The sequence below is a fragment of the Heptranchias perlo genome, chromosome 1 (genome assembly GCF_035084215.1).
Source record: "Heptranchias perlo isolate sHepPer1 chromosome 1, sHepPer1.hap1, whole genome shotgun sequence".
NCBI classification, from domain to species: Eukaryota; Metazoa; Chordata; class Chondrichthyes; order Hexanchiformes; family Hexanchidae; genus Heptranchias; species Heptranchias perlo.
The window spans coordinates 31,256,847-31,277,691 of NC_090325.1; the positions used below are offsets into that span (position 1 = coordinate 31,256,847).

The 20,845-nt window shown below is 45.7% G+C and overlaps 1 protein-coding gene across 3 annotated transcripts in view; it reads left to right on the forward strand.

The window, feature by feature from the left end:
* ctif (CBP80/20-dependent translation initiation factor) overlaps window positions 1-17,902 on the forward strand; it is a 208,317-nt gene extending 190,415 nt beyond the window's left edge. For all 3 annotated transcript variants that reach the window (XM_067983383.1, XM_067983373.1, XM_067983391.1), the window contains 3 exons: window positions 7,460-7,615; window positions 14,794-14,847; window positions 16,312-17,902. In XM_067983383.1, coding sequence (XP_067839484.1) covers window positions 7,460-7,615; window positions 14,794-14,847; window positions 16,312-16,527 — 426 coding nt within the window. In that variant the 3' untranslated portion in view covers window positions 16,528-17,902. The remainder of the gene's footprint in view (window positions 1-7,459; window positions 7,616-14,793; window positions 14,848-16,311) is intronic.
* Window positions 17,903-20,845: the final 2,943 nt, after the last annotated feature.

Genomic DNA, 20,845 nt, shown 5'->3' on the forward strand with positions numbered 1-20,845 from the left:
AGTCCGAGAATGAACCATTTATCCCAACTCTCTGCTTCCTGTTAGATAACCAATCCTCCACCCATGCCAGAATATTACCCCAATCCAGTGATTCTTTATCTTGAGCAATAATCTTTTATGTGGCACCTTATCAAATGCCTTCTGGAAGTCTAAATACACTACGTCCACTGGGTCCCCTTTATCCACCCCGTACGTTATGTCCTCAAAGAACTCGAGCAAATTTGTCAGACATAACTTCCCCTTCATAAAGCCATGCTGACTTTGTCCTATTAAATTATGTTTATCCAAATGTTCCGCTACTGTCTCCTTAATAATAGACTCCAAAATTTTACCCACCACAGATGTTAGGCTAACTGGTCTATAATTTCCAGCCTTCTGCCTACTACCCTTTTTAAATAAGGGTGTTACATTAGCATTTTTCCAATCTGCTGGGACCTTTGCTGAGTCCAGAGAATTTTGGAAAATTATTACCAAAGCATCCACAATCCCTACTGCCACTTCCCTCAAGACCCTCGGATGTAAGCCATCAGGTCCAGGGGATTTATCCGCCTTGAGTCCCATTATTTTACTGAGTACCAATTCCTTAGTGATTTTAATCGTATTTAGCTCCTCCCTCCCCCTAGAGCCCCCTGTTTGTCCAGTGTTGGGATATTCTTAGTGTCCTCTACCGTAAAGACTGAAACAAAATATTTGTTCAGCATTTTTGCCATCTCCATGTTTCCCACCATTAATTTCCCCGTCTCATCCTCTAAGGGACCTATGCTTGCCTTTGCCACCCTTTTTCTTTTTATATAACTACAGAAACTCTTGCTATCTGTTTTTATATTTTTTGCTAATTTATTTTCATAATCTATCTTCCCTTTCTTAATCAATCCTTTCGTTACTTTTTGCTGTCTTTTGAAGACTTCCCAATCTTCTATCCTCCCACTAAGTTTGGCTGCCTTATATGTCCTTGTTTTTAGTCGGATACTATCCTTAATTTCTTTACTTAGCCACGGACGGCTGTCATTTCTTTTGCACCCTTTTTTCCTCAGTGGAATATATTTTTTTTGAAAGTTGTAAAATAACTCCTTAAATGAACACCACTGCTCATGTACCGTCTTACCCTTTAATCTATTTTCCCAGTCCACTTTAATCAATTCCGCTCTCATACCATCATAGTCTCCTTTATTCAAGCTCAGTACGCTTGTTTGAGAACCAACCTTCTCACCCTCTAATTGGATATGGAATGTAACCATGTTATGGTCACACTTTCCAAGGGGATCCTTAACTAGGACATTATTAATTAATCCTGGCTCATTACACAGGACCAGGTCCAAAGTTGCTTGCCCCCTTGTAGGATCAGTTACATACTGCTCAAGAAATCCATCCCTAATACACTCAATAAACTCTTCCTCAAGGCTGCCATGCCCAATTTGATTTGTCCAGTTAATTTGATAGTTAAAATCCCCCATAATTATAGCTGTTCCCTTATTACATTCCCCGACTATTTCCTGATTAATACTTCTTCCAGCAGAGTTGCAACTATTAGGAGGCCTATATACTACGCCCACTAGTGTTTTTTCCCCTTATTATTCCTTATCTCGACCCAAACTATTTCATTATCTGGATCGTTTGTCCCAATATCATTTCTCTGTATTACAGTGATTCCTTCCTTTATTAACATAGCCACCCCACTTCCCCTTCCTTCCTGCCTGTCCTTCCTGATTGTTAAATACCCTGGCATATTTAATTCCCAGTCGTTGTCACCCTGCAGCCATGTTTCTGTAATGGCCACAAGATCATACCCATACGTAGTTATTTGTGCCATTAACTCTTCCATTTTGTTACGAATGCTACGTGCATTCAGATAAAGAATTTTCAAATATGTTTTGTGACACTTAGTTCCTGCTTTTTCCTTTTTTAACACTTTACCTTTTACTCCATACCTTCTGTCCCTTCCTGACACGCTTTCCTCTGTCTCCCTGCTCAGGTTCCCAACCCCCTGCCACTTTAGTTTAGACCGTCCCCAACAGCAGTAGCAAACACTCCCCTGAGGACCGTGGCCTCGATGCTCGCCTTCGGTACCGCCGCGCGCCGCCTCGATGCTCGCCTTCGGTGCCGCCGCGCGGCTCGCCTTCGGTACCGCCGCGCGCCGCCTCGGGGCTCGCCTTCGGTACCGCCGCGCGCCGCCTCGGGCCTCGCCTTCGGTACCGCCGCGCGCCGCCTCGGGCCTCGCCTTCGGTACCGCCGCGCGCCGCCTCGGGCCTCGCCTTCGGTACCGCCGCGCGCCGCCTCGGGGCTCGCCTTCGGTACCGCCGCGCGCCGCCTCGGGGCTCGCCTTCGGTACCGCCGCGCGCCGCCTCGGGGCTCGCCTTCGGTACCGCCGCGCGCCGCCTCGGGGCTCGCCTTCGGTACCGCCGCGCGCCGCCTCGGGGCTCGCCTTCGGTACCGCCGCGCGCCGCCTCGGGGCTCGCCTTCGGTACCGCCGCGCGCCGCCACGGGGCTCGCCTTCGGTACCGCCGCGCGCCGCCTCGGGGCTCGCCTTCGGTACCGCCGCGCGCCGCCTCGGGGCTCGCCTTCGGTACCGCCGCGCGCCGCCTCGGGGCTCGCCTTCGGTACCGCCGCGCGCCGCCTCGGGGCTCGCCTTCGGTACCGCCGCGCGCCGCCTCGGGGCTCGCCTTCGGTACCGCCGCGCGCCGCCTCGGGGCTCGCCTTCGGTACCGCCGCGCGCCGCCTCGGGGCTCGCCTTCGGTACCGCCGCGCGCCGCCTCGGGGCTCGCCTTCGGTACCGCCGCGCGCCGCCTCGGGGCTCGCCTTCGGTACCGCCGCGCGCCGCCTCGGGGCTCGCCTTCGGTACCGCCGCGCGCCGCCTCGGGGCTCGCCTTCGGTACCGCCGCGCGCCGCCTCGGGGCTCGCCTTCGGTACCGCCGCGCGCCGCCTCGGGGCTCGCCTTCGGTACCGCCGCGCGCCGCCTCTGTTTCCTCGCAGGTCCGCCGCCTCGCCGCTCTGATGGTGGGGGATTTGGTGATGGTAATGCCGTTGAATGTCAAGGGCAGATGGTTAGACTCTCTTTTGTTGGAAATGGTCATTGCCTGGCCCTTGTCTGGCACAAATATTACTTGCCACTTACCAGTCTGAATGTTGTCCAGGTCTTGCTGCATACGGGCTCGGACTGCTTCATTGTCTGAGGGGTTGCAAATGAAACCGAACACTGTGCAATCATCAGCGAACATCCCCATTTCTGACCTTATGATGGAGGGAAGGTCATTGATGAAGCAGCTGAAGATGGTTGGGCCAAGGATACTGCCCTGAGGAATTCCTGCAACAATGTCCTGGGGCTGAGATGATTGGCCTCCAACAACCATTCCCATCTTCCTTTGTGCTAGGTATGACTCCAGCCACTGGAGAGTTTTCGCCCTGATTCCCATTGACTTCAATTTTACTAGGGCTGCTTGGTGCCACACTCGGTCAAATGTTGCCTTGATGTCAAGGGCAGTCACTCTCACCTCACCTCTGGAATTCAGCTCTTTTGTCCATGTTTGGACCAAGGCTGTAATGAGATCTGGAGCCGAGCGGTCCTGGTGGAACCTAAACTGAGCATCAGCGAGCAGGTTATTGGTGAGTAAATGCTGCTTGAAAGCACTGTCGCCGACACCTTCCATCACTTTGCTGATGATCGAGAGTAGACTGATGGGGCAGTAATTGGCCAGATTGGATTTGTCCTGCTTTTTGTGGACAGAACACAACTGAGCAATTTTCCACATTGTCGGGGTCGATCCCAGTGTTGTAGCTGTACTGGAACAGTTTGGTTAGAGGCGCGGCTAGTTCTGGAGCACAAGTCTTCAGCACTGCAGCCGGGATGTTGTCGGGGCCCATGGCCTTTGCTGTATCCAGTGCACTCAGCCGTTTCTTGATATCACGTGGAATGAATCGAATTGGCTGAAGACTGGCTTCTGTGATGGTGGGGATATCGGGAGGAGGCCGAGATGGATCATCTCCTTGGCACTTCTGGCTGAAGATGATTGCAAATGCTTCAGCCTTGTTTTTTGCACTCACGTGCTGGAGTCTGTCATCATTGAGGATGGGGATGTTTACAGATAGATAGGTGTGCAGATACAAAATCATTAAAAGTGGGTGGACAGTTTTGAAATTTTTAAAAAAGTTTTTAAGAATGCACATGGGTTTCGGGAGTTTATATTGAGAAGGATTAAATACAAAAACCAGAGTTCTTGATATCTCTGTACAGTTAGGCCACTTCAGGAATACTGTGTGCAGTTTTGGGCTTCTCACTATCGGAGTGATGAAGTAGCTCTGGACAAAGTCCAATGCTGATTTAGCAGGATGATATCAGAAATAAGAAATCTGAGTTAGAGGAAAGGCTGGAGGAATTAGGGCTGTATTCCTCTTGAACTGACTAGGTTGAAGAATGATTTGGTGGATGTTCTCAAAAGGAATAGGCAAGATAAACATAAATAGACTATTTCCATTGGTAGGTAAATTGAAGAGCAAGAGGCCACAATGTCAGGATGAGCGCTGGATACTAAAAGAAACTTTTCAGTGCCAAGTGTTATCGAATGTGGATCGCTTTGCCACAAGTGGTGATCAGTGCTAAGTTGATTACAGCATTGAAAAATGTCATTTTCTGTCTCTTGCTACCTTCCCCTGCTCCTGAATGCACTGATTCTCACAGCAGCAGCCGTTGTCCAGCACCAGAGCTAATTGTTTTTATTTTGGCCTTAGGATGTCGGTGACACTGTGTCAATATTTCCCTGAACGCATTAAGAGTGAGCCATGTAGTGTGGACTGGAGTGATGCATAGGCCAGATCGGAGAGGGGCAGCTTTTGTTGGAGAGTGGATCAGTTGGGTTTTTATGACAATCAGCAGCGTTCATGGGTTTTTTTGGTGCTAACCCAGTGTTTTTCAACAGAAATTGCTGACTCGCTGCAGGTGTGGCCACGGCAACACTGTTTTAACCACATGCAATTATTTAAGTAAAAAGCACCTTGCACACAATGCAGGTAAATGTACTTCACGCGTATAATTTCTTAAACAACTACCACCATTCAGCAACCAAGGAAGTAAAGCATTCACAACGGTCAAAAATCACTCGCACACTCTGCTTTTCATCTAACCATTTTACCAACAAACCCACTAAATGGTTAAAGTACACATGGATACGTGGTACAGCTCTGTAGTTTCCTGATGTCTCCCTCCCTTCTTAAATAATGGAGTGGACATTTGCAATTTTCCATCCAAAGGCACAATTCCTGAATCAGAAATGCAATTAGCCACATCTGGATTCCCAATTAGTCACATGAAGCCAGTAGCTAACGTATTGGACAACACTGTGCTAGCCAACAAATTAACTGATTTATTGAATTCAGTTTCATAACTTGCTGTGGGATGTTAACTTTGAACCTGTGGGTTCCTAGTCTTGTGCCATAACCGCCATGCTACCGTGCCCATTCTTCACGTGTGAGCTTTGAAAATGAGTGTCAGCAGGTTGTTCAATTGTCCAAAGTACCATGGCCAAACTCAATCCTCCCATCATGCAATCTTTGAACGTGCCCAATTTCCCAGCAGCAGCCAAATAGAGAGTTATCACAAATGGTTGTGTTTGTCCCCCTTCCCTTACTTGGGGCAGTGAATGCAATTGTGGCACAATTATTCATCGGGTCTAGTGAGTTGTGTGTGTGTGTGTGCATGTTGGGTGTGAGCATAACCAAGCACTGCTCTTGTGATCAAATAGCCTGTATGGGTCTGCAAATGAAGCATGATGCAAAGCACCAGAGGACAGCCATTACCTGTGGAACTGTGTTGCTAATGAGGAGAGGAGGAGAGAAAATTGGGTAAACAAAAAATGAGTGGGACAGTTTCATACACTCCAGGCATTGACGAGCTTATTAACTAATCAAGCTTTATAACATATGTAACCCTGATGTTTACTCAGCGTACTAGCACCAGCTATACAAAAGGGGGAAGGAGGTGGTTAAATTTTATAGTGGGTCTGCAGGCCGCAGAAAGCAGTCCAACATACTCCCCCTTCCCGCTGCGTTAATACAGTGCACAATGTTGGAGGGACCATGTTGTGGAGATAAGATGAGTTGAGCTGATTGATTCTATTAGTGAGTGAAGTCTTGCCAAAGGAAAAAAAATGGTGGATTTTGTGGTTGTCGTGGTTTCCTAGATGCATTGTCTTCTTTTTGTGCTTGACCCCGTTTTCTACAAATGCTGTTCCTATTGCTGGCAGATTCAATTAGTGTCTTTTCAGGATCACTGCAAAGTCACGTCGTCTTGGTTACCGGCATGTTATTGTTCCTACGTCCATCTTATTTATTACTTTAACTCTTTCCCACCCTTAAAGCCCTAGAGAAAACTGTTGGGAATCCTAGTGAGAAATATTGGAATTCCTACCCTTTCTCAATTGAGAAAAGCTTTTTTAAAAAAAAACCTTAGTGGGAAAGTCCATTTTGTCATACGTGAGTTATGTTTAAAGCGGGCACTCCACAGATCCTTCCCCCGTTGTCTTATATGAGCTGTATTAACTAGAGGTCCTTAATGAAAATATGGCAAATCTTCTTTAAAATTTCTTTACAAAGGTATGATGCAACACAACACTTGCACTTAACATTGTTATGGGAATTGGATACGGTTGTCTTCCCTCAACACCAGAAAAATTCCCAGATTTTTCATGACAACAAGCACCTTTAAATTTCAAATTGGGTGGCTCATTATGCAAGGTTTGCATTTAAAGTCACAATCCTTTGGCAGTTTTTTAATGGGGATGGGGAGACTATTTCAAAATTGTAGTAGTTAAATATTAGGTGACTGCTGCAACCTGACTGTGACAGAAGATTCCATTTTGTGTATTAGGATAACGTGGCACTGAATTTTGTCATTTAGTCAGTTTTTGTGAGATGCAAATATCTGTTAATTTACACAAGAAAATAGGTCAGTCCAACACTGGAAAAGACTCCGCAGTATATATCGTTACAAATACTAATCTCTCTCTCCATTGTCCACTCCCTCAAATATATTTCCAATTCTCCCTTAAAAATTTCCGTACTATTTGCCTCCCGGGCAGTCCATTTCACATGTTCACTACCCTCTGCTTAAGCAGTTAAATCTAAGCTGTCTATATACGTTCTGTCTTTTAAGCTTGTGCTAATGTCCCTTGGAACCAAAGATCTTTCTCTCTCCTTTCTTTCTCTCTCTCCTCTTTCTTTCTGCTCGCTCTCCTTTGCCTCTCTTTCTTGCTCTTTTATGCTCCTTTGTCTCACCACTTTTTTTTGCACTTTATCTTAATTTTTCACACTCATGCTCTCTCTATCCTCCCTTTCCCTGTTTACACTCTCTCAGGAATATTTAAACACAAAAGAATTCATGTCATCTATCGGTAGACCAGCCACAGGGTGAATACCCAAAGGTAGAGGAGCAATTTAAGATTCCATTTTGTTTTGTCTTTTCTTGATTTAGAAAGATTTCACGGTGCGGGATGAGCTGCAGCAGACAGATGTAGAGCACTGGCTTGGATTCATCACATTTCTCTGTGAAGTTTTCGGAATAATGCGAAGCAACATGGGAGAGCCCTTCCGTGTGCTCGTCTGCCCAATCTACACGTGTCTACGGGAGGTAAGTGAAACCACAGAGTTGTGATTCGGAGTAGGCTCTGATAAAGCAGGTTGTACAAGGGCTCAATGTACCTTGTGGCCATTTCTCACAAGTCCATCTTGTGAGCCAATCCTATCAGGTATCCCGTTGAGAAACCTAAATTGGATTTTAAAAAAATACAAGGTTTATGTTTTTTTTTTAATCATCTTTTAATCATTCTAGTAAAGTCACCTCTCTCGATGGCTGTTAAGTGCATTACCTGGCATCACACTGTGCAATATAGAGTGTTCAGAGGGATTTGGGTGTCCTCGTACAAGAAACTCAAAAAGTTAGCATGCAGGGTACAGCAATAAGGAAGGTAAATGGCATGCTGGCCTTTGTTGCAAGGGGGTTGGAGTACAAGAGTAAAGAAGTCTTACTACAATTGTACAGGGCTTTGGTGAGACCTCACCTGGAGTACTGTGTACAGTTTTGGTCTCCTTATCTAAGGAAGGATATATTTGCCTTAGAGGCGGTGCAACAGAGGTTCACTAGATTGATTCCTGGGATGAGAGGATTGTCCTGTGAGGAGAGTTTGAGGCCTATACTCTGGAGTTTAGAAGAATGAGAGGTGATCTAATTGAACCATATAAGATTCTGAGGGGGCTTGACAGGGTAGATGCTGACAGATTGTTTTCCCTGGCTGGAGAGTCTAGAACTAGGGGGCATGGTCACAGGATAAGGGGCCGGCCATTTAAGACTGAGATGAGGAGGAATTGTTTCACAGAGGGTTGTGAATCTTTGGAATTCTCTATCTCGGAGGGCTGCGGTTGCTGAGTCATTGAATATATTCAAGGCTGAGATATATAGATTTTTGGACTCTAGGGGAATCAAGGGATATGGCGATTGGGCAGGGAAGTGGATTTGTGGTCAAAGATCAGCCATGATCATAGTGAATGGCGGAGCAGGCTCGAGGGGCCGTATGGACTACTCCTGCTCCTATTTCTAACGTTCTTGTGAAAGGTAAGAGGTTCAATCCCTTGTACCGAATTAGCTGATCTAAGCTGGGGCTGGTATTTGCCCCCATGCCCCTGGATAGAGAAGGGAGAAAAATCAGCCAGCATCCTAATCACTATCCAGTTGCCCGTGCTGAAAAAGGAGTGTGTATGTGGATTAGGTTGGCTACGATGCCATCCAGCACTGATTACCCTGCCAGCACTCGCACTCCAGGCTTCAGTTGGGCAGGCCACTGGATGGGAGGTGGCACTCCATCAAGAGCCAACACCTTGAGGATGGAAGGGGAGAAAATTAGTGGGTTGTCACTTGACGTTCAAGGAGAAGGAAAGTACCTTTTATTCAGTATCCACGTAAAAACACATCATTATATAATTGGTATTCCTTGCTGTTTTTTTAAAATCTAATTTCCCATCCCCATGGAGAGCCACCATTATGCCACTTCTGATACATCACTGGCAATACAGCCCTACCTGCATCCCGATCCAGAACTACCCAACCCAGAGAAGACACACTACGGACAATGTACCCTGCAGGTGAAGGTGTACATGTAGGGGGCTAGACTATTACTGAGTGTGTCAGCAGGGACAGACAGACTAGGTTGAGGGCACTGTGTAACTGACATCCATCCATCTATTATTTATTAAATTTGGTATGTTGTTATGTTTTATTTAAAACCGTGAGTACCGGTTACTCTTGTGAATGGCATGGTGATGGGTCTTTTCAATGTTAAAGGTGTCCTGCTGTATGATGCACAATAGCTGCTATTATATAGTGAGAGTACAGCACCCTGTTATTGTACAATCTGACCACCTGGCTCCTTCAAATCATTCAAAATGCCTCTGACAATTTTTTTTATTTGCCATTATTTTTTCCTCAGTAAGTGAATTTTCTAATGTCCAAAATAAGGATTGTGCCGTCTGAGCGTGTGCAGTGTGCCAAATTTCCCAAGACTCATTAGTATCATTGTCATCTTCTGATGGAAATTTTTTAGCACTTTCTACTGAGTACCTTTTTCTTCAAGTAATTTTGAAGAATTTCAATAGAGGTCCAGGCCTCAATTGACTCGAACCGTCGAGCTGCTGCCGCCAAATGGCCGACTCAAGGCATCTCACCGTTTTTGGGACAAAGGAATTTCGGCCGGCTGGGACGCCGACGGCAACTGAAATAGGCTCTGGGGTGTGGGGGAGGTGAGGCCTCGGGGAGTCAGCCTGGGCCGGATAGTCGGGGTAAATGGGGCAGTAAGTCTACTGACCCTGTTTTAAGGTTGTTACCACCCCATTAACCCCAATTCCGGCAGGTTAAAATCGAGCCCACTGTGTGCAATGTCAGGGGCGATGGACTAGTTATACTTTTTTAAGGTATGCCATTGTTTTAGGCTGTGATCAACATGCCCGATCCTCTTGACTGGTAGACCTACATTCAGCTTGTTCCCAGGACTGATCAGTAACTGGTCAGGAGGATGTATAGGAACACAGTAGCAGTTAAAGCAGTGTGTACATGTGTTTTTTAAAATTAAATTGACTAATTCTCGTGTGTGAACTCCTTGTCCGTTGTAAACCTGACTGCCCTATTACACAGATGCCTCAAACACACTACAGTCAATCTTTCTGTCGTGACTGCGGCCACAATAACAATCTTAAAAATCAAAATGCAGATGTGACCAATTTTCTGCCCTCCTCTCCTGAAGACATAGCCTGGTCCTGGGTTCCAGTTCTACAGGCATCAGCTCCGCCTGGTACCTCCCCCAAGTGGCCATTCTTCATGTGTGAGCATAGACAGCAAGTTGTTGGCCTCGAAGTCGAACCTGATCCAATGTCCACATGCATGTTTTCCAGTGTGTTAATGAGGAACGGCTTTTCTTTTCGCTGGCTCAGCCTCGGGCTCGCTCTGATTTCGCTGGCTCTGGCTTGCTCTTTCTGGCTTTCTCTCTCTCGCGGAGTCTCTCTCACTCTCGTGCTCTGAGAAACGCCAAGGTCAATTGCCCTGCCTCCATTGCTGCAGCCCTGGCTGAAGTTGGGTAACTCAGCACAGAAGGCAAATTGAACCTGGGAACCCTTCTTGCCTGCCTGGCTCAACACTGCACTGGGCAGCATGATTACCAACTGAGGCATTTAGGGAGCACATGAAACTCGTGTTACAATAAAGTTCACATGACACAGTGGCATTTATTTACAAAATAGTGCTACAGAGGTTCTCCCTATTGGATGAAGAGCAGCACCTCGTCCTTAGAATCGTCACTGGACTTCAGTGACGATTGAACTCCAGGTGTTCCATTCCTCGTCGGGTGGCTTTCAGCTCACAAAAATGCAAAAATCATCCTAAAATTTCAGTCTCCTGGTTCAGGTTTCATTCCAATTCATTGCTGCTTTTGGCTATAAATATTTTTTTTTAAAGTTTTTTCTTCGAACACTGTGTAGCTTGTGTATTTTTCTGTCTTTTTTTCCTTCTTCCAAGCTGTCAAGCTTTCTTGACAGAATCCAGGGGCTTTTACTCTCACTTTGATCGTCCTCAACTTCCAGTCCCCCACCTTCAACAAAGAGGCACTTGTGTTGTGCCAGGGATTTTTTTTATATAAGGCTAGTATAAAGAAAACACTTCAGCAAAGCGGGACCTTTGTGGCAGTGAATATCCCGTAATTTGAGAATTAGAAAAGTGCCTAGAAAAGAAGCAAAATTTAAATTTAAGAAAATCCATGCATGACTTTCAAAGCAAAGCATTAAAGGGACAGTGTTTTGGAGTAGAGTTCTTTTTATGGGGGAGGGGGGCATGGAGATGGCGGGCTTTTAGCACTTCACTCAAAGTTTGCAACATTACTTGCTGGGTAAGTTCAGATTATAACGGATAGTCTTCTCTCCGAATTCACCTATTTGTTGGAGCACATCTGGCTATTGACATTTTGATACCATTGTGTGATTTTTAGTTTTACCAAACTACAATGTCAGTGTGCCAGGTGATAAAGTGCTAGCTTCATTCAAAAAAGTTACAAGGATGACAGCTGTGAGAAATGGAGAGCTCGCAGTGGTATCATGGGGGTGGTCTCCTGAGGTGGAGCTGGGAAGGAGCTTTATTCTGCATCTAACCTGTGCTATGCCTTGCCCATGAGTGCTCATGGTTAATACTAGGTACAAAAAGGGGAAATCATTTTAATTCCCAAAACATCAGTCTCCCTGACCTTGATAAGCATTACAAACAAAAATAAATTAAAGACTCCACATACGCTGCTATCACAGCAGTTGTCACAGAAGTATCGTTATAAAGCTGACGTGAAGTTTGGAATTGTACAAGTATATCTTTGAAACATTGGCCGGTAAAGGAGTTACCAATAGTGCCATCAAGCGATACCTTTGTACCAGAAACTGAACTAGACCAGCCACATCAAAAGCATTGCTACAAGATGAGGGCAAAGGTTGAGTACTCTGACGAGTGGCTCACCTCCTGGCCCCTGAAAGCTTCTCCACCATTTACAACCTCAAATCAGGAGTGCGATAGAATACTCACCACTCACTTCAATGGGTGCAGCCACAGCAGCACTCAAACTTAACATCATTCAGGACAGAGCAGTTTGCTTGATTGGTGCCCCTGCCACTTGGCTCAATATTCAACCCATCCATCACTGGAGCACTGTACGATGCACTGCAGCAACTCGCCAAGCTCAATTCAACAGCACCTCCCTCCCCGTGAACTCTACCAACGAGAAGAACAAGAGCAGCAAGGTCGTGGCAGCACTGTTCTCTCCAAGTTGCTCTCCAAGTCTCACACCATGCTGACTTGGACAAATAATTACCATTCCTTCATTATTGCTGCGTCAATATCCTGGAATTTCCGACCTAGCACCATCGTAACAAGGACCGCAGGGGTTCAAGGAGAAGGCCCAACACCACCATCACCGTCTAAAGCAGCTAAGGATGAGCAATAAATATGACCTTGCCAGCATCATCCATATCTGAAGAATACAGTTTTTTTTAAAAGGGGCTGATAAAGCAATTGCCATAATTTTCATTGGTTAGACACATTTTGGATCCTGTGGACCAGCACAATTAAATGAACTTGATGAAGTAGCGATCCGTTAATGGTTCAGCAAGTTTATTCAATGAGTAGCTGAACCCTACAGACTAGGAAAGTGACTGGTTCAATCCCTGGTCTGTGCTGAATAGCTGATCACGGCAGGATGATGGTAACAATGATACAGTTGGGCTCACTACCCCTCCCTGAGTTGAGAAAATTGGCTAGCATTCCCAATCCTATTCGCTATCCATTGGCTCCCTACTGGAAGTATGCCTGTGTGGCAGGATTAAAGTTTGATTGTGATGCTACCTATGGTAGGTTAGCCCTCAGCATTTATGGGTTAATAACCACTTGGGTAAGGGAGCAGAGTGTGTCCAGTGCCCTTGGAACTGTATCTCAGTGAGGAGTCAGTGCCTTCAGGAGAGGAAGGAGGGAAACTTGGTGAGAAAAGAAAAAAAAATTGCTAAGATACACGAATGGCATTGAGTCTTTTGTACGGCATGCTGGGAGTTCCCGAGGAGTCACTGAGTTTGATAGAAGCTGGATTCGGACTCATAAGGCGACCTTTTATTAAAACGTATCACCTGAAAACAACCTGTGTTCATTGGAGAAAAGAAGACTGACCCAGTGTTTCAAAATGCTGAGAGAGCATGAGGTTAGAAGGAATTTTCATCGAGTACCAGATGTGGAATAGATTCCCAGCCATCAATTTTGTGTCAATTAATTAAAAAAAAGAACTGAGTGAATATATGGTAAAGGAGGAGAATTGAAGATTATTAGGATAGGATCAGATTAATGATTTGTTTGTTAAATATTATTATTTAACAATATATAATTTTTATTTCAAATTTGACCTCCATTTTTCCCTTCTCCTGAAGGCATAGATTAATGATGTGGTATTGTTCCATGAGCACCAGTTATTTGACACTGCCTCACTCAAATGTCCAGTCTTCATATGTTAGGCTAGACAGTGACATCGAGGTATTCAACTGTGGAGGCCATCATGGCCAATTCTGATCCCATATACATTAGCTACCAGGAGTGGGAACCTTGGTAGTTTTTCTCTTTTCTTTAGTCTAGAGATGCTGAAGCTAGTTGCAGCACTCCTACCATAGCCCGAGCTGAGATCAACAAACTCAGCACAGACCAGACACCATCCCAGCATGTACAGGTCAGCAACACACCAAATGGTGCTTTTACCAACGAATCCATCAGGGAGTGGAGTTCCATTTATAACTCCTGGGGTAAGCATCATGAATGGTAAATATTTCCCTTCATATGTGTGTCCCATCTTAATCTTGGGGAAAATGTACATTAATCACATTTTGCAAATTTCTTTTTTCAGTTCAAACTGTGGAACGGGCAAATTCTGGTGATCTAAGTCAAAAGGATTTACATCCTGTTGTCAGTCTGCACATATTTGGTATATTTAGGAAGGAAAAAACTTAGGAGACAGTGTTAAAAATTGATTGAAAATGTTGATGGAGAAGGAATTTGTTGGCTGCAATCACCAGAGCCAAGCGAGCCCTGGTTCAGTGAGCAAATGGGGAACTGATGAGGCCTTAGAAAATGTGATTATTTAACTGAGACATTTCTGGGAAAGGTGTGATGAGAGAATTATAGCAGCCACAACTACTAACCTGAATGTGACAGTGGCAGTACTTGCCCCTGAGAGGATAACATTGGCAGTACTTAGCCCCTGAGAGTTTAATACTAGTGGTACTTAGCCCCTGAGAGTTTAATACTAGTGGTACTTAGCCCCTGAGGGATTAACACTGGTGATATTTGGCTCCTGAGAGTTTAATACTGGGGAACTTAACATTAGGAGTACTTACCCTTGCAAGTTTAAGACTGGCAGTAGTTACCCTTAGAGATACCTTTTCCAGTTACAGGAAGCAAAGCAGAAAATTGAAATTTTGAATGTAAATGCCTGCCCTCTTAGATAGGCAGTGTTACAAGTTGGAGGAGGCCCTGAAGAAAACGAAACAGATTTTTTAAAATGGCTCTCAACCGGGTGCTAGTCGATGTGTGCCAGAAATTGCAATGATCAGTGAAAGTGTCAAAAACTTTTTATATAGTATCATGTCATTGCAAGTAGATTGGATACATTCTGTCTTTTAATTTATGTAAAGTCAATTGTACCTATTTTCTTTGTTCCCTCCTTATAATCTGCTTTTGCCGCTATGACTACAACTCAGCTGTTGCAATCACAAGATGTCAAAGAAGACGCTGTTCTGTGTTGCTCGATGGAGGTAGGTTTTTATTTCACGTTTTCCTGTAATTTGAAGCTCATAAAAACGCAGCTCTACTGACTGTCTATTAAAAAAAAATCCAGCAGCCAATTTTGTAAATATCTAAATATTTTGATGATCCTTCATATAAATCACATGTTGGACTTTGCAGTGCAAGAGTCCTGGACAATTCTAAGAACCGTGTTTTAAGTTGCAGCTTTGGCTGACAATCACATTGTATTTCTGTAGCAGGTGAGCTTGGTCCGTCTCGTACAGAATGTCTGTCTGTGGAGGGTAGGAAAATCAACATTCATTCTGATTGGTAGACCTCTCTGAGGCCATAATAGTGTCCATTCATGGAGATAACCAAGAAGGCAGCCAATTCTACACCACGTTATCAATTCTACACCACTGCACTAACCAGACTACCAATGCTCCATCTTCTGCCACGCTGCTCGTTGGCTGGTGTGGCGAAAAGCACAGTAAAGCGGTGAAGTAAAGGTGTTTCATCCCTAGTCAATTCTACACCACTGCCCTCGCCCAGACTACCTGATCTGGCTAAAACTGGCCTAAGTATTACTCCATGAGGTCAAAGTCTAAGTAGCCTAGTCAAGACTGGACTGAGAAGCAACATGAGCAATTTTTCTGCCTGAAACTCTCGGTGTTGCATTGTGCTGGGAGCCCTGAGGAAAGCTAAACTGACAAAAATAGCCTGCCCCGCTCCCTTGAAGCTGATGCATGCAGGAAATTGCATGATCAGTGAAAGTGCCAATAGCTTTTCGTATAATAATAATTGGAAGTAGATTGGTACATTGAAACCATGTCCATAAATTTATACAAACACTCCCCTCTTATAACAGGCTGTACCCCTGTGCATTTGTTTTCAACCGTCCCCCCAGTACCTCAAGCAAGTAGCCATTGCTTGTGTATGATTCCAGAAAGTGAGTGGTGGCATACTATTCGATCATGAAGTGCATTGCCTGCTATGCCCAATTCTGTCTTCGCACATGCACTTTCCAGCAGAGGTCACTGGATAGCAATCACTAGAGGAAACCCTGGCTAATTTCTTCCTCAACTCCCCACCCACAGCGTGCTGGGGTCCAAAGTAGTGCACCAACTACCACCTTACCTCAGATTAGATAACTAGCATAGACCAGACCTTTAGCCCAGGACCTTTCTAGTCTGTATAGCTTGATACAAAAGTGAATGGTGTATTTGGTCATTTGAACCATCAGAGTTATAGTCAATCGCTGTACCTACAGTCGACACTTTCTGCTGTCTGGACTAAAGCAGGAAATCATATACCAGGAGGCATCCTTTAGGGCAGGAGTAAAAAACAAAAGAGCAAGAGGGTGGGAAAATATAAAAACATTCTAGAAAGGATTTTTAGTGTCCATCTCTGACTTGTCTTAATCACTGCTTATAGTCGTTTTGAGTGACTTGACCGTGTGAACTTTGACCTCTGCCCTTTGACCCATTTGACAGCTGCAGAGCACAGGCAAGCTGCTGGAGGAACAGCTGCCAGAGATGATGACAGAGCTGCTGGCAGCAGCACGCGACAAGATGCTAGGCCCCTCGGAGTCGGCGCTGACACGGTCTCTCCTCCTTGAAGTCATCGAGCTGCACGCCAATAACTGGAACCCGCTGACCCCCACCATCACGCAGTACTACAACAAAACCATCCAGAAACTAACTGCTTAAAAAAAAACGAGAAGAAAACAGGGGGGAAACTAAAAAGAGAAAACAGGAAGAAGGAGGAACAAAATATAGGAAGGTGCTGTCTCTTTTAATATAAAAAAGACTTTCTACTGGAAAAGAGGGGAAATGTATTATTAAAAAAAGGATCAGAAAGATAAGTCCCAGCATGCTGAAAATCATTTTAGGGGCGCATTCTTTCATTCGAGTGCCAAGCCTCCCTTCTCCCCCCTCCTGTGTTTTTGATTGTGTTTGATTCGTTGACAACACACCAACCCATGATTTGTGGAGGGCTGGAGCTAGCCTGGTATTGTGTTGAGTGTGTGTATGTGTGTGCGCTGTGTGTGTTTTATTTGTTCTGCCATTGTGACAGCCAGCTTGCTAAGCAAGTGGCAGAAGGTGACACTCAGCAGATGGCCTGGCAGGATAATAGGAAGCACATTTTATGCCAGGCTCGAAATTCAATTACTTCATGCAGGGCTGGTTTTGAGTTGACTTTTTTTTGTTTTACACATTCTTTCTAATTGCTCAAATTCTAGGAAAGGAAGAAAAAAAAAATTAAAATACGAGTTTACGTTAGAACTTCACCTGCATGTTTACTGAAAATTTTAATTTGCACAGCTTCCAAAACAGTTTCTTGCAGAAGATTCTGAAGATATGCATTGGGTTAAGTGATTGAAAGTGCAGGTTTGGAATTTTTCAATGTTGCATTTTGATTCGAGTGTGAGATGGTGAAGTGCCTGGGTCGCAGAGAAAAACTCCCAGCACTTGATAGTGTGACGTTTATTGTCCCGGTGCTATGGTTGTTAACGGCTAAATGCTACAGAAGACTTGACTTGGCCTCGTACACTAAAATGGGTTACGGTAGTTGCAGTATCCAAAGCTATGAGAGGACAAAATGGCTTAAATGTGAAGTACCCACTGATGTATTGTTACGGAGAGGATAGTCCTGTGAGTTTACAGTATTCAATTTAGACTGCAAGTGTACAATTCATTTCATATAACTTGATTTTTTTCTCAGAACAGTTTACCTGTATCAACCAGTAAAATAATTCCCAGTACCATTTCTGGCTCCGTCACATGATGTGTACGGAGGAGCCATCTTCATGATACTTCTGCTAGCTAAACTAGAAATGAAACATGTTAGAGAGTGGCTCTATATCTGGTTATTATGTCAAGTGATTCATGGCTATTATGTCAGGTGATGCACAGTCTGGAGTGTGTGCAAAGCATTTGGGTATCTTGGGGATGAGACAATGTTATAAAATGTTGAAAGTTCAGTTTTGCAGCTTCTCACTTTCTGAACTCCACAGTGTGTTGCTGCCTCGTAACGCACTGCAGATTATGTGTTAACTTGTGTAATAAATACTGACTGAATTATCTTGCGCAATAAGTGCTAACTGAATCATTTTGTGTAATGTGCGCTGACTGCAATTTTATGGTGATGACTTGGACGAAGGAACAGAGTGTCTTGTGGCCAAATTTGCTGATGGTACAAAGATAGGTGGAAAAGCAAGTTGCAATGAGGAAACAAAGGGCTCTATTTTCGCACCCACGATCGGGTGCGTTCGTGGCGGGGGAGCTGCGTAAATCCGGGATTCTCGGGGTAGGTCTGGAGCCGGGCTCCAACCTGCCCCATTTCCAGGTTCCCCAGTGACCCGCTCACATGCGCGCGCAGCCCCTGCATGTGGGACTCCCGCCGGCAATTAAAGCCAGCGGCATGCCACTTAAAGTACTTGAACAGGTACTTCAGGTTGTTTACAGACCTGATTGACCTGATATTTTAGGAGGGATCGGATTTTGCAATTAACTGAGACTGTTTCCCGTTCTGGCAGCTGCAAAGGTCCATTTGACAGGTGGGTGGGGGGGGGTGACCCTCACTCATTGCAGGAGGCCACTCTGTCACTTTGGACAAAGTTTGGCCTCCACCACCCTCCACCTAACAATCAAATGCATAAACTTGCACACTTACCCCGGTGTCCAGACACCTTTACCTACCTTGCGGACCCCCTCAAATGTACATGTTCCGGATGGGGGCCGCCGTAGCTGCAGTCATGACCTCCTCGGAGGGCAAACAGCTTCACCAGCCTCGCCGGCCACGCCGTCCACCTCTGACATGTGGAGCTCCACAACACAGTGCTGTGACACATCCACCTACACAGCAGGAGGGAGGGCAACCACAGAGAGAGCTGCTTCGCAGAGGGCACTACCCTCGCCACAGGGTCTACAGACCGAGGCTCAGCTTCCATGGACATGTAGTCATGGACATCTGCAGCCTCCTTCATGCCGAGCTGCTCCCGGCTGGCCCGAGCACCATCTTCTTACCTGTCATTGTCAAAGTCACCACTGCCCTCAACAACTTCTCCGCATCCTTCCAGGGTGCCACCAGGGACATCGCCGACGTCTCTCTGTCGTCTGCACAAAAGAGCCCTGCAAATACACCTACACCCACTCTGCAGTGACACATGGGTGGCATCAGTTGTGGGTCTTCATAGTGATCCTCAGGAAAGGGCATTATTGCACAAACCAGACAAGATTCGCAAAGACGTGGCAGTAGTGGTGACAATATAATATGTTATGTGAGGTTGATCAGAAATCAAATATAGGTGAACACCTTGACAAACCCTCAAACACGCTTCATGCTAACGGCACGTTTGCCTTACGCTTCCTACTGCACGTATGTGATGCATGCCCTGTGGCTGCAGCACAGGTAGTGGCGGGTTGAGTGAGGCTGACCGTGAAAGAGATGCATGAGAGGATGAGGATGAGATAGAGTCATGAGATTGTATGAGGATTGGGTTGAGTGGTAGTTTTGGGATGAGTACTGGCGAGGTGAGTAAGTGCAGGTAAGATGAGGATGAGCTTTGAGTGGGTGTGTGGAGTGTTGTGATAGAATAGTGTTGGCAGTGCAGAAGGAGATGTGGGGTGGGGGCGATGATGTGGCAGACAGAGTGTAGGGGAATGAGTAAGTTGTATTCACTTCGGCTGACCTACTTAGGCGATTGAAGCGCCTCCTGCAGTGTACGCAGGTGGTGGTGGTGCAAGTGACCTCCTCTGCCACCTCAAGCCAGGCCTTCTTGGTGGCAGAGGCAGGCCGCTTCCTCCCGCCCGCTGGGAGGAAGATCTCTGTCCTCCCCCCTCCTCCTCACCCCATCCAAAGATACCTGGAGTGAGGCATCATTAAACCTGGGAGCAGCCTTCCCCCGGGCTGCTCCATGCTGTAATTTTTCCTATTTTCTGCAGCATCAGTCCGTGGAGGACTGCCCCTTTAAATAGGGCTCCTCCAGCTGACAGACCTTGCTGCGCATGTGCAGTCCGCCCGCCACGCAGCTTACCAGCAGGAAACCTGGAAGCACAGGTAAGTGGCTCCAATTATCCTGTAATTGCGTGCGGAGCACCCCGATTTCACCAGGCGCGTTACCCACGCGTCCAGCCGACCCCCCGCTGAGAACCCGCCGCCCTGCTAATATCGAGCCCAAAGTGTCTGCAAAGGGATATTGACAGGTTAAACGAATGGGCAAAAATTTGGCAGATGGAATATAATGTGGGAAAATGTGAAGTCATCCACTTTGGGAGGAAAAATAAAAAAGCAAAATATTATTTGAATGTACTGCAGCATTTTGTAGCTTTTCTCCAGAAGGATCTGGTTGTCGTCGTACATGACACACAGCAGGTGATCCGGAAGGCAAACTGAATATTAGCCTTTATTTCTAGGGGGATGGAGAATAAAAGCAGGGAAGTCATGCTACAACTGTACAGGGTGCTGGTGAGACCACCCCTGGAGTACTGCATACAGTTCCTTATTTAAAGAAGGACATAATTGCATTAGAGGCAGTTCAGAGAAGGTTCACTAGGTTGATTCCAGGTATGGAAGGGTTGTCTTATGAGGAAAGATTGAACAGGTTGGGTCTATACTCATTGGAGTTTAGAAGAATGAGAGGCGATCTTATTGAAACATACAAGATTCTGAGGGGACTCGATAGGGTAGATGCTGAGTGGATGTTACCCCTCATGGGGGAATCTAAAACCAGGGGGCATAGTCTCAGAATAAGGGGTCGCCCGTTTAAAACGGAAATTAGGAGGAATTTCTTCTCCCAGAGGGTTGTGAATCTTTGGAATTCTTTACCCCAAAATGCTATGGAGGCTGAGTCATTGAATACATTCAAGGCTGAGTTAGACAAATTTTTGATCAGCAATGGAGTCAAAGGATATGGGGAAAAGGCGGGAAAGTGGAGTTGAGGTAAAAATCAGATCAGCCATGATCTCACTAAATGGCAGCGCAGGCTCGAGGGGCCAAATGGCCTACTCCTGCTCCTATCTCTTA